Here is a 13,761-nt window from a genome sequence, read left to right as displayed (position 1 = left end):
CGCAGAGGAGTTAGTTGCCAGGTATCAAGGCAAGGCGAGGTTCTTCGCAGAACCTCGGTGCACTCCATCTTGCTCAAGCAGGGTTATCTCTGCAATAATTAAAATACTCACCCAAGCAGAACAGGCTCTGCCTGATTCATTAGCTTAAGAAACGCTTTGCAACCAAAGTCTTTCTCTCCTTCTTAGAAACAAAGAGAAACTCCTGTATGAGCTTTGCAGGGGGCGAGTTGGGGCTTAGAGAAGGTTAATTGAAAATGAAAATGGGGATTTCACATACTCACATAGGCAGAATGGAGTAATACCGGATGCAACTCTTGACATATTCAACAAAGGGATGACTGGATCTGTCAAATTCAGTTTCTCTTTTTTTCAGTCTTAGTTTCAGGTCTCCACATTTCCAGATCCAGCTATCACCCAGCCCTACTGTTTGCCTCTACTTATTTCATAATATATCAGTGATGCTTAGCTGGTAATACCGTATTTTTCACTCTATAAGACACACTTGTTTCCTCTTAAAAACTAAGGGGAAATGTCTGTGCGTCTTATGGAGTGAATGTGTGGTCCCTGGAGCTAAATTGCCGGAGTGCCGGCAGAGCAGCCGGGGCTTCCCCCTCCAGCCCCGACAAGCTCTTGTTTAGCCGCGCGCAGCCTCCCCGGCCAGGGCCAGAACAGCAAGCGGGATCGCTGTGCAGTGATCCTGCTTGCTGTCCTGGCTTCTGGGATTCAGAATATTTTTTTTCTTGTTTTCCTCTTCCAAAAACTAGGTGCGCCTTATGGTCTGGTGCGTTTTATAGAGCGAAGAATACGGTATATTGTGATGTTGAAAACCAGATATTGCCCAGCCCTAATGCCAGCCAGTATTAACCTCTAGATTCACCCTTTCTGGGGGAAATCCAGGAAGTCTTAGCCTGCCAGTTTGCCCTGACATAGCTCAGTTGGTGGAGCATGGTACTCTTAATCTCAGGTTCATAGGTTTGAGCCCCATGTTGGGCAAAATATTTCTGCACTGCAGGGGATGGGACCAGATGGTCTTCGTGGTCCCTTCCAACTCTATAATTCTTTGATTTTGCATGGCCATTTCCCCCCAAACCATGTCCACCTGTCAATCAGCTGACATAACTGGCAAGAATTCATTTCTCAGCTCTCTGGGCCCACCAGTTCCTCACAGGGAGTTCAGTCCCGCTTCGTGAGTGCATTCCCAGAGGGGGGGGGGTGTGCCAACAGAGGAGACCTCTCCCTGCCACCCCTGTGGTTCATCTCACCTGTCATCATGGCATCAGATGACTGACAAGTGAGTGGCCCTGCCACATTGGCCTGTAGAATGAGGTAAGGAATAAAGATCAGACCCCCTGGGCCAGACCTCTGCAGCACACACACAAAACCTGTTACCAGCAACCCATTGAAGTACCTCAGTTAACTTCTTAGAAATAAGCCCCAGTTTGGAAGCATCAAGAGATAACCCTGTTTGCCTCCATTGGATAGATGGCCTGCCACTGATTTTTAGAGCAATGTTTCCCAGGCTTGGGGCTCCAGCTGTTCTTGGACTACAACTCCCATCATCCCTAGCTAACAGGACCAATGGTCAGGGATGATGGGAGTTGTTGTCCAAGAACAGCTGGGGACCCAAGTTTGGGAAAGATTGCTTTAGAGAAAGGCAAGTACCCCTTATCCAGAAACCCAGTAGTTAGTGCAACATTTGGGGCAGAACCAAAGCCTCAAATCTAAACACCCAGAAGTTTAGTGCTACTCATACAGTAATTGATTTCCTGTGTAATATGCTCTGTAGCCCCTAGATGGCCCCATGAGCCTCAAAGCAGTCCAGGTACGGTTGGATGGCAATGGTATTCTTAGGGAACTCGTGTCTGCTTGTGTCGATTTTTCTGTTGAACATCCCCAAAGGGGCTAGCCAAGCCAACGCTGCATAAAGCCATTAGGCTAAATCAATACAAAGTCGTAAGAATAAAGATGAGAATCTTACAAAGAATCTGATTCAAAGTCGGAATAAAGAATGCACAGAATGGGAAATGCTTCGACTTTAGAAAAGGCGCCCTGTGGCAAGTCAAGCCATTGCCTGATTGTGGAGGGAGAAAGCAGATATCATGAGTGCCTGCTTTGCGGAAGGCTGAGCTAATGGTTCTTGGAGTCATAGTTTAAAAACAAAGAAAACATAGTACAGTCATATCTCGGGTTGAAGTAGCTTCGGGATAAGTATTTTTGGGTTGCGTGCTGCAGCGACCCAGAAGTAACAGAGAATGTTACTTCCGGGTTTCACCACTCACTCATGCGTAGTCAAAATGATGTCACGCGCATGTGCAGAAGTGGCAAATTGCGACCTGCAGACCCCTTCACATCCAGAGGTACCACTGTACACCCCACAAGCCTGATGTCTGTCCAACCCTGGCCTTGAGTGCATTTCCATGAGAGCATAGGAACACCAGAAGACCTCCTTGTCATCTAGTCTTTAGGCACCCTTCCCTAACCTGGCATGCTCTAAATGTTTTGGACCACAATTCCAATTATCTCCATTCAGCAAGGTGTTCAGCAAGTGAGCCAAGATGCCTAGAAGCTGGGGAAGACCTTCATGAGGGCATCTGGGGAAGTTCAGAAGGTATCCCACTATCTGAAGACCCCTTTCCTCTTTTTCCTCTTCTTCAGTGATCCCTAAAGTAACCAAGCACTTGCTCTCCAATCCGGTCTTCACCTGCATTGTCCTTGCGGCTTGCATGGAGATCGCCGTGGTTGCTGGCTTTGCAGCTTTCCTGGGCAAATACCTGGAGCAGCAATTCAATCTCACAACGTCGTCCGCCAACCAGTTATTGGGTGAGTAGCCAGAGCAGGCCATCGGTTGGGCCATAGTTCTTTTCAGGGTATATCATGGGGTGCCAGATGTTGTGCTGCTTACACCCACACACACCCCTTGCCTTTGCCATCCCAGGCTTGCAACAAAGGCTTGGCAGCTCACAAGTCATGCAGGACCAGTCTCATGGCCTTCATAGATGGTTGATGCTCGCATAACCCTTTTCACTCTGGTATTAATACAGTGGTACCTTGGTTCTCAAACTTAATCCGTTCTGGAAGTCTGTTCCAAAACCAAAGCGTTCCAAAACCAAGGCGTGCTTTCCCATAGAAAGTAATGCAAAACAGATTAATCTGTTCCAGACTTTTAAAAACAACCCCTAAAACAGTAATTTAACATGAAATTTACTATCTGACGAGACCATTGATCCATAAAATGAAAGCAATAACACAGCATTGTATATGATAAAAATTAAAATTATTTTTTTTCTTACCTGCACTGATGATAGTCATTGTTTGGATGGGGGGCTTTTATCCATTTCCTCAGTCACACAATCAATCCATCAGTAGCTGAACTGGGTTCCACACAGTCACAAAAACAAATTAACAGAAAAAGCCTCAGAAACAAAAATGCAAAATAAATAGCAAAAACAAAAGCACCAAACTTTATCCATTCTGGAAGTATGTTTGACTTCTGAAATGTTCAAAAACCAAGGCGCAGCTTCTGATTGGTGGAGGCACCCCGGAAATAGCCCACAGCCGCATTGGACGTTTGGCTTCCAAAAAACATTCAGAAACCGGAACACTTACCGGTTCTTCCGGGTTCTCGGTGTTTGGGAACCAAGGCATTTGAGTACCAAGGTGTTTGAAAACTAAGGTACCACTGTACTCAAGTTCGGAATGTAGGTGGCTCTCTCTGAGTCAAGAGGACTGTGAAAAATTAAATAAATTGTATGTGTAATGGACTGGGATAGCTTGACCCCAGTTACTTATGCTCTGGTGTCCTCCCATCTGGACTACTGCAGTGCAGTGTAAATGGGGCTGCCCTTGAAGATGGCCCAGAGGCTGCTGTTATTCCAGAATGGGTCTGCTAGGCAGGTCAGTGAGGCAGTTTGTTGGGACCATGTGCCACCAGTCCTGAAAGCTCCATACTTGCTGCCTGTCAGTTACAAGTCCTAATTTAACTGGGGCTGCCTGGTTGGTATTGACCCATGACAGGGCCTTTTCAGTGGTGGTTCCCCACTTGTGGAATGCCCTCCCTTGGTGAGGTGCACTTGTCTCCCTCATTGCTGACTTTCAGGAAGAATAGAGGGAAATTCCTGTCATTTTATGGCTGGAAAACACTTCCTGGCAACTTGTCATTGTTTGAGAAGATGCTTTTAACTGTTTTGGAATATTTTAAACAACTTTTTAAAATGTTCTTAAAAAGAAGTAGTTTTATTATTGATGTGTTTGGCACCCTGGGCTCCTTCAGGAGAAAGAGTGAATAGGTAAATAAATAAAACATCTGCCTCTTCAAATATACTCCAAACAGCCCTGTGAGGAAGGCTATGCTTAGGGACTGCCCCCATTTCATCCCATCAGCTCTTTGGCTGAGCAGGGATTTGAAGCAGTCCCACCCCATCCTTTTCAAAACATTCTTCCACACCAACTCTCATAGTAAGCTATGCTTTTTGTGTTCCTTTTTATTCATATGCAAATACATATGCAGATTAAATTAATTGACCCAAACTCATGCCATTTGTCAACTCTGGTTTCTTTAATCAGGTGCTAGCCTTTCAATTTTGTGCCAAAGGAACCCAACCTCTGAAACAAGAAATTGCCAAAGCCTGAGACCTGCATAAATTAAGCACATGAGACCAAACGGCAAGGTTGCTCTCACTTTGCTTAATGTACCCTGCAATTTTTAATATTTCCCCCCCCCCCCCCACAATTCATCCACACTCTTAGCCCTGGAAATGCTGTTCAGCAACCCGTCGAACTACAGAGGTCTCAGCAAGTCTTGCTGCCAGTTTTTCAAGCATATCTCTGAAAAGTGTAAGGTCTGGGGTCTTGCTGTTTTTTTAAAAAAAGACAACCAAGGATCTCACAAAACTGACCTCTGAGTTCTGCATCTAGAAACTTGGTTTTTTATTTTCAAAAGAACTTAAAATTATATTTATTTCCCTACATTTCTGACCCACCTTCTTCTCCAAGGAGCTCATGGTTCACCCTCCCCATTTAACCCCCACACGTCTGACATTCTAACCACTCCACCACATTGTCTCTCTAATAATATAAAGTATATATATATTTAAATACAGTGGTACCTTGGTTGTTGAACTTAATCCGTTCAGGTGTCTGTTCGATTCCTGGAATGGTTCGAAAACCAAGGCGCAGCTTCCGATAGGCTGCAGGAGCTTCCTGCAGCCAATCAGAAGCCGCGTAAGCTGTGCTGGACGTTTGGCTTCCAAAAAATGTTCGCAGACCAGAACACTCACTTCCAGGTTTGTGGCATTCTGGGGCCAATTTATTCGACAACTAAGCCATTCGACAACAAAAGTACCACTGTAAGTGCTTTGTTTTTGTTTTCTTAGGGGTTCCTAATGTTTCAGGAAGTAGGTTTTCCCACCTGCATTCACAGGGACTGAGGCAAATTGAAATGGAAGCTATGAACCCCTTTTTCTCTTTGTGCAGGCATGACAGCTATTCCCTGTGCCTGTCTGGGCATCTTCCTAGGGGGCCTCTTAGTCAAGAAGCTGAGCCTGTCTGCTCTCGGAGCCATCCGTATGGCTATGCTGGTCAACCTGGTGTCCACGGGCTGCTACGTCTCATTCCTGTTCCTGGGTTGTGACACAGGACCGGTGGCCGGGGTCACTGTTCCCTATGGAAACAAGTGAGTATGACCCGTGAAGCAGACTATGAGTCAGAAACGCTCCTGGGATTTATTCCTCCATGGCCAACCCGCTGCCCATCAGAATTTTCAGATTACCAGATGGATAAGCCCCTGTGATTGGTCCGGATGTTAAAAAGTCCCACCGACCTGGAAGGAAGGGCTGCATCCAATAGGTCAGGTTGTGACTGAGCTGCTCCTTGAGGATGAGAGGAAGGGTCCCAGCCTTGGTGGCCAGCATCTTTAAGAGCAGAATCTCTGCTGGAATTCTTTCATTTGGCCATCTTAACTAGAGAGGTCTAATCCAGTGGGATGGGGTTTCCTTCAGCAATCCTGAAGGTATGGTGTTATGTACTGAGCTGAATTCTAGAACAATAGGATCCAGAATGCATCAGTCTGATTGGTCCGCAGGAGCCACCCAATCCAGCTCCAGGTGGAAGTGAATCAGCGACCTGATTGGCCTGAAGGAGCAGCCAATCAGGTTTCTGGAGGAGGTGAATCCACAACCTGATTGGCCTACAGGAGCAGCCCGGAATGAGCCAGTCATGCAGGGCCCATAAATAATGTATATATAGCTAGACGTTTTGGGGAAAGTTTCATTCATTGCTACTACAAGCTGAATAAAAAGCATGAAATTCACACTCAACTCCGGGTATATTTCATATAGTTAGGAAGCCTAGATGCATGTAGGGTTGGCTTTGGGCTGGCTTCCAACAGAGACTTTAGCTGCTCCTGGATTTCCCACCATGCACCTGTCCCATTTAAGAGACAAGATGGCTGCTGATGTAGACCTTGGTAATATGGTGCCCTGTGCGAGTCCAAAATTTGACACACACACAGCCAGCCCTAGAGCCCCAAAGCCAGGTTTTGGAAAGGCGGCATGAGGAATCTAGAGCCTTCCCTACTCCTTCCCAAAGCTGGGTTTTGGACCCTGTCAGAGCCCTCACACCAGCCGGAAGGCACTCACTTGGCCCCTGCATTCTGTGAGGGGGAACCAGTCAACCTGCCCTAAATCTGCCTCTGACTGATCAGTATGGCTATCCCTAACCTTTGGGACCTTAAGCTCCTTCTGTTCTCTTTGTTGTCTTCCATGCAATCAGTAGCCAAGGAAGAGTCTGAGACCATAATACCATGCACAATGATGCTTCCCCCAAAGAGTCCTGGGAAGTGTAGTTTGTGAAGCTGGGTGAGTGTTGTGAAGAGACCCTTATTTCCACACACACACACACACACACACACACACACACACACACACACACACTGAGCTACAGTTTCCAGAGTGGTTTAACAACCAGTCCCTCTTCATGGGGAATTCTGCAAATTGCAGCTCTGGGAGGGGAATAGGGGTCTTGGCACGCTTAACAAACTACACCTCACAGGATCCTTTTCAGGGAGGGGCCTTAAAAGTGAGGCCTTTTTCCAGACTCGCCTGAACTCAGTTCCACCACCTCTCAGGTAGGCACCATGGTGAGTTTCAACATGTCTTTCTCTAGAAAAAATAGCACTGCTTAAAATTATGGTGTGAATATGGCCTGGGTGTAACTTTTGGGGAGAAAAGGTTCACTAGGAAAGAAATGTTTCGGAGTCACGCTTCCTTCTGACCAACTGCTGCCCTCCCCTTACCCCCCACCCACTTTCTTCCAGATCAGGACCATCGTCCATCCTGGCACCATATTCCGCCTGCAATAACAACTGTAAATGCCAAACTGATTCTTTCACTCCGGTCTGTGGGGCAGACGGGATCACGTACTTATCTGCCTGTTTTGCTGGATGCAGTACCATGGTAATCCATATTTCTTTCATTGATTGATTGGATTTCTTACCTGCCTTTCACAGGGGTGCAGATTGCAGCATTTGCTTACAAAAAAACAAAACAAAATGCATTTGGGGCACTGTGCAAGATCACCCCCCCCCAAAAAAAGTGCTTTCCTTCAGGGTGTGATTGTGGCGCCCAAAATGGCTGCCGTGTTCTCAAACAAAAAAAGTGGGATGTCCCAGTTTTATCAGGACACTTGAGGGGTATGTATGTCTTTGTGCTCTAGCGATGCCTCTTGCTTGTCCACATGGAGGATACAGATAAGGGCATGTGAGGGTGCATAGAAACTAACAAACTACAGTGGCACCCCGGGTTACATACGCTTCAGGTTACATATGCTTCAGGTTACAGACTCCGCTAACCCAGAAATAGTGCTTCAGGTTAAGAACTTTGCTTCATGATGAGAACAGAAATTGTGCTCTGGTGGGGCGGCAGCAGCAGGAGGCCCCATTAGCTAAAGTGGTGCTTCAGATTAAGAACAGTTTTAGGTTAAGTACAGACCTCCGGAATGAATTAAGTACTTAACCCGAGGTACCACTGTATACAAATGTAAAATTGACATTCATAGCTCCACCTGTTTATACTCTTGCCCCGCCTATCGCTTACACAAAGCCCTGCCCAGAAAGGAATGTGGCCCTCACTCCCCGCTCTTGCCTTAAACAAAATGGACAGAGCCTCATCTAGTGGCCCAACCCTGCAAACAAAGAGAGGGAGAATGGAGCCAACAGAGAGGTGCTGGTGAGCATCAGTGGCATGAGCAGGTGGGAAATTCTCCTTTGCCAAAAGGCCCTCAGGATGGAGGGGAGCAGGTGGCCGTGGAAGAGCTTGCTAGCCATTGCTGGCAAAGGGAGCCTGTTCTTCTTCTGGAGGCTCATTGTGCCCAGATATAATTGCTTCCTCAGCTGCATCTCCTTCATCCTCCTTCCCACCCCAAACCCCTTTCATATCCTCTCTCAACATTTCTCTGGAGAGAGAGAGAGAGAGAGAGAATGACAGGTTGTGAATTCAGCAAATCTCTGAAAGCTTGACAAAGAGAATAATTTCTCTTTGTTCTCCAAAGCCTGATATTTTGATAGAAAGAAGATGACTGATGTGTGTGGACAAGGCAGAGTTGATATCTAAGGACTAAGTGTGTTTGTGTGTTTGTGTTTGTGTGTGTGTGTGTGTGTGTGTGTGTGTATCTAGACCTAGATATTTCAATAACTTAACAGTTCAAGGCGAGTCAGTTAGAATAAATCCTCCTGGCAGGAAATAAAGCGATTCTGTATCTCCCAGCATCCTCAGGGAGCAACAGCCATGATTGCGACACATTCAGAAAATGTTGTTCAGTTCTTCTGGGGATCTTACTAAATGCACGCACAAAAAGTGGAAGAAAAGCACAGCAGATTTTCTGTGCAGCTAAAAGCTCACATATCCAATTATCCCCATTCTCCTCTGCTCCTCCTTTATCACACTACGCCATTGTGTGGCATTTTCCTGGGCCACTGATATAATCAAAAGCCTTCCTCACTCTTTCCTTCGGCAAGCACGCATCAGAGAGCCAGAGTCCCTCTTCAGACACACCAGTGGGGAACCACAGCATTGTCACTTTTTGGCAGTGTTTGACAGACACCTCTTTTGTTGTTGTTGTTGTTGCATGAATAATAGGCGCGGGGAGCTTGCCTCTAGCCACTACACTGCTCTTGGGGCCAGAAAAATGAAAGCATGGTGGGGGGGGGGCACATGCAAGCTTCAAGGCACAGCGGAGAAAGGCATATTGGAGCCAGCCGCCTTCCCAGAATAACTAGAAAGACTTAAAAAAAACTAGGAAGTAAAGACTTTGTGTTTTCTTTTATGCCTTCCTACATAATAGGGGCTTATTAGTTCGCTCTGAGGGCAGCTGGGAACCTCTCCACTCGGACAGAGGCATAGTTGGAGGAGCACGCTGGGTGCTACACCGCGGGGGCCACCCCCATGGGTGGCTCGCCCTGCATCCAGGTGCCCAAGCTGCTAGCTATGCCCCTGTACTTGGGACCCCCAAAGCTCTGCTGTGTGAACTGCTACAACCTGTCAGACAAGGGTTTTGAATAGCAAAAGATGCAGCAGTCCTCTTAAGGCAGCCTTCCCTAACCTGGTGCCCTCAATTATTATTTTTATTAGTAGTAGTGGTAGTATTTATATGCCGACCCTCCAGCAAATTAAAACATTGAGCACAGTAAAACACCCAACATTTAAAACTTCCCTATACAGGGCTCCCTTCAGGTGTCTTCTAAAGGTTATGTAGTTGCTTATCTCCTTGACCTCTGATGGGAGGGCGTTCCACAGGGAGGGGGCCACTACCAAGAAGGCCTTCTGCCTGGTTCCCTGTAGCCTCACTTCTCACAGGGAGGGAACCACCAGAGGGTAGCAACACGAGAACAGGCTTTTTTTGTGGTGGCTCCTCATGTGTAGAATGCTCTCCCTAGGGAGGCTGGCTTGGTGCCTTCATTACACGTCTTTAGGCACCAGGCCTAAAGAATAAATCCTCCTGGCAGGAAATAAAGGCACCAGGCCATTACACGTCTTTAGGCACCAGGCCATTTCTCTTCTCCCAGGTCTTTGGCTAATTATGCCATCTATGGCCTTTTAAACTGGGGGGAGAGGTTATTTATTTTATTTTTGTTGCTAGGGTATGGATTTTTCTGTTTTAATACTTTACACTTCCCTGTGATCCTCGGAAATTTAATAAATAATAAGAATGGGGGGGCTGAAGAACATGAGCAGGGGACCAGGAGTGAGATCTGTGTGCAACATAAGCCCTTCGTGATATTTGCAACTGGCTGGGAGATCAAAGGGAATACAGCCACTTTCTTCCCTTTCTGATTCCACGTTAATAAAGCTTATCTTGCCTGTCTCTGGCTTTCAGACCCTGAACAAATCCCCTGTAAACCTGAGACTGTCTGTTCCCCTTCTAAGGTGTGTGTGTGTGTGTGAGAGAGAGAGAGAGAGAGAGAGAGACAGACAGACAGACAGACAGACAGACAGACAGACAGACAGAGGGAAGCACCTCTGTTATTATCCCTACTGCTGCTGATTCCTGATTTTCTGCAAGAGACAGAGTTAACATCACAAACCAGTATCTTTTGCCTCTTCATTATTCTGAGGTTCTGAAATGAGGCTGCAAAGGGCTGGGCAAATTTACTCTTTTTAATGCACTCTGGCATAATTAGAAGCAGTGGGTGAAAAGTGGGGGGGGGGAGTAAATCAGAAAGTAATTAGAAGCTTTAATTTGAAAATGGTTTAGCCTAATGCAGGGACACAGCGTCTTCCTTTTATCCCTGTATTCACGAGGGGTCCCAACCCATGGTAATTTTCTTTTCTTTTTTTAATGGTAATTTTCTCACAGTCGTGCTTATTTGAAAGACTTGAAAGAGCCAAAGGGAGAACCACAAAGGGGAAAGGAATGGCACACCAGTAGAGCAAAGATGGCTGTATTCTGCCCCTTGGCTCTCTTCAGACTGGCAGATGCAGGAGGGGGTGTGGGTGTGGGTGTGTACCTCCCATTTTCCTGCCTCTTGTCTGACTTTTACAGCCAATATTGCAGTGGCAGAGTTGACACTCAGGCCCACTGTGATCCTCGCAGGAGTGCAGAGCACAATCCTGAGTGCAGGATCTCTTTATGGACACAGTCGCAGAATTTTGCTTTTTAATAATAATATCGAAACCCAGGACCATAGTGCAAAAGGTTGAAAAAGGAATACTTCAGTTATCCAACCCCCAAGCCATCCAAAAGAAGCTCTGTATAGAGATTTTTTTTTTAATGTTTAATGTAGGGCTGCCATACATCTGAGTTTTCCTGGACATATCAGGGATTTGTCCATTTGAAATAAAGTCTGGGTGGAATTTCCAAAAATTGAGATGTATGGCAATGATCTTCTTGGAGAGATTTTTCCAAAAAAAACAAACAGCTCAACAACCAAAAAGACCTCATGGTATGGTAATCCTAGTTTATTTTATTTTATTTTCAAAAATTTTTATTGATTTCCCAATTTTTTTAAAACAAACAAACATAAATCTTAACTGTAATTAATCCAATCTTCATAACATTGTTAGGTGACTTCCTCTAATCCCCCTGGCTGAATTTCAATGTATATCATTGTAACAGTTTTCCAAAACCAAATTTCTCATAAAATTAACTTAATCACTTAACATTATTCTTTCTTTTTATTTTAACTTTAAACATTTTATTCTCTAACATCACCTATTTAAATCCTAAGCCTATCTGGTATTTGCCAGTTTTTCCAATTAAGTTATCTTAGCATATTTAACTAAATTGTCTTTAAATTTCATCCATTCCTTCTGGTACTCCTCCTCCTTCTGATCGCGGACTCTTCCGGTCAGGTCAGCTAGCTCCAAAAAGTCCATCGTCTTCATCTGCCATTCCTCCACTGTTGAGACTTCTTGTGTTTTCCATGGCAATCCTAATTTAATGTTCTATTGTGTTTTTATATATGTTGGAAGCTGCCTAGAGTGGCTGGAGCAACCCAGTCAAACGGATGGGATACAAATAGTAAAATTGTTGTTGTTGTTAAATATGACATCCCTATTTACATCGAAGAAATGTTGAAGGGTATGGTGATGGTGTGTTGCCAGTGCCTCTCGGAAGCCAGTTAAATACAGTTTGCAAGCAGGCTACAGGTTCCCTCTTGCCTTTCCATGGCTCCCAAACTAGAATGAGTGGCATGTCCACACCCTGTAGCAGAAATGACCGCTCCCCGCATAAAACGGGGGGGGCGCCCTTTGCGTGGACACGCGCAGCCCCTGGATCTGGAGCGGCTCCATCAACACAGGCTTGGCTTCGCCTTCCCCCAGGTGGGATACCTGGAGGTCTCCGCCTACCTCAGTCAGTTGTCCAATCCCGCCTGGGGGAAGCATTGCCAAGGAGACCAGGCCAGGTAGGTGAGGGACTACCTGCCCACACAATAGAGGGAGAATCTTACCTGGGAATCCTCGCTTGGCTCCAGGGCGGAATCCTTTAGTCTATCTTCCCCTTTGCAGCAGCGATACAAAGGGGTTTCTAAGGGGAGGCTTTGACCGTAAGCCGAGAGATCGTTATTGCTCTCCCCTGTGGTGGCGGCATAACGGGGGCGGCTATCTCTGCTTGAACATATGTTCTCCAGAGCCGGCCCATCCCCCCCACACACACTAGATAACCCTGATGTTCCCTAGGTCCTCGGCTGGGCCAAGGCCCACCCACATCTGAAATATAATAAAGCTGTGACCATTTTAATCCCATAGCACGTTGTCTTGAGTCGTTATTCCACATGACGGGGGGGCTGCCCGGGATCTGGGGGACTCCGCCTGTCTGCACAAATCTGCTGCTCTGTGTTTTGTCAACTGAGCCTCCTTAGCTGGGCTTTCTCTTCCAGAACCTCACGGGTTGCACGTGCCTCGGTCTGGTCCCTGCGGAGAATGCCACGGTCATTCCTGGGAAGTGCCCAACCCCAGGATGCCAAGAAGCCTTTCTGACATTCCTCTGTGTGATATGTGTCTGCAGCATGATCGGAGCCATGGCTCAGACGCCCTCCGTCATCATCCTCATCAGGTGAGAGCCTTCGAGCGCTTGGGGACTGTGGTGACAGAAAAGGGGGCTGCTGGAGCTGAAGCAGAGCTGGATTTGAAAGTGTGGCCAGCTGAAGGCCGCATCCGTACCATACATTTAAAGAGCTGTGGTGCTTTAAACAGCCATGGCTTCCCCCTAAGAATCATGGGAGCTATGGTTTGCTACGTGTGCTGAGGGTTGTTTTGTTGTTGTTGTTGTTGTTTAGTCGTTTAGTCGTGTCTGACTCTTCGTGACCCCATGGACCAGAGAACGCCAGGCACCTCTGTCCTCCACTGCCTCCCGCAGTTTGGTCAAACTCATGCTAGCAACCTCGAAAACACTATCCAACCATCTCGTCCTCTGTCGCCCCCTTCTCCTTGTGCCCTCCATCTTTCCCAACATCAGGGTCTTTTCCAGGGAGTCTTCTCTTCTGATGAGGTGGCCAAAGTATTGGAGCCTCAGCTTCAGGATCTGTCCTTCCAGTGAGCACTCAGGGCTGATTTCCTTCAGAATGGAGAGGGTTGTTAGGAGGCCCTTATTCCCCTCAGAGACCTACAGTTCCCAGAGTTCACTATGAAGAGGGATTGATAATTAAACCATTCTGTGAGGGGAATAAAGGTAGAGGGACCCCTGACCATTAGGTCCAGTTGTGGCCGACTCTGGGGTTGCGGCGCTCCTCTCGCTTTATTGGCCGAGAGAGACGGCGTACAGCTTCTG

At 46.7% G+C, this 13,761-nt stretch overlaps 1 protein-coding gene and 1 long non-coding RNA gene across 2 annotated transcripts in view; one reads left to right on the top strand and one right to left on the bottom strand.

Annotated features, from left to right (window-relative positions):
* Window positions 1-13,761, bottom strand: part of LOC310831959 — a 73,189-nt gene that overhangs the window by 48,471 nt on the left and 10,957 nt on the right. The window lies entirely within an intron of this gene.
* Window positions 1-13,761, top strand: part of SLCO3A1 (solute carrier organic anion transporter family member 3A1) — a 104,499-nt gene that overhangs the window by 85,633 nt on the left and 5,105 nt on the right. Inside the window, exons 5-8 of the mRNA XM_083713138.1 lie at window positions 2,656-2,820; window positions 5,473-5,671; window positions 7,313-7,451; window positions 12,872-13,047. Of these exons, the coding sequence (XP_083569264.1) occupies window positions 2,656-2,820; window positions 5,473-5,671; window positions 7,313-7,451; window positions 12,872-13,047 (679 nt within the window). The remainder of the gene's footprint in view (window positions 1-2,655; window positions 2,821-5,472; window positions 5,672-7,312; window positions 7,452-12,871; window positions 13,048-13,761) is intronic.

This window comes from Podarcis gaigeae, assembly GCF_964106915.1.
Source record: "Podarcis gaigeae genome assembly, chromosome: 14".
NCBI classification, from domain to species: Eukaryota; Metazoa; Chordata; class Lepidosauria; order Squamata; family Lacertidae; genus Podarcis; species Podarcis gaigeae.
The sequence above is the reverse complement of the archived record's forward strand: the minus strand, read 5'-3'. Positions and strand labels throughout refer to the sequence as shown.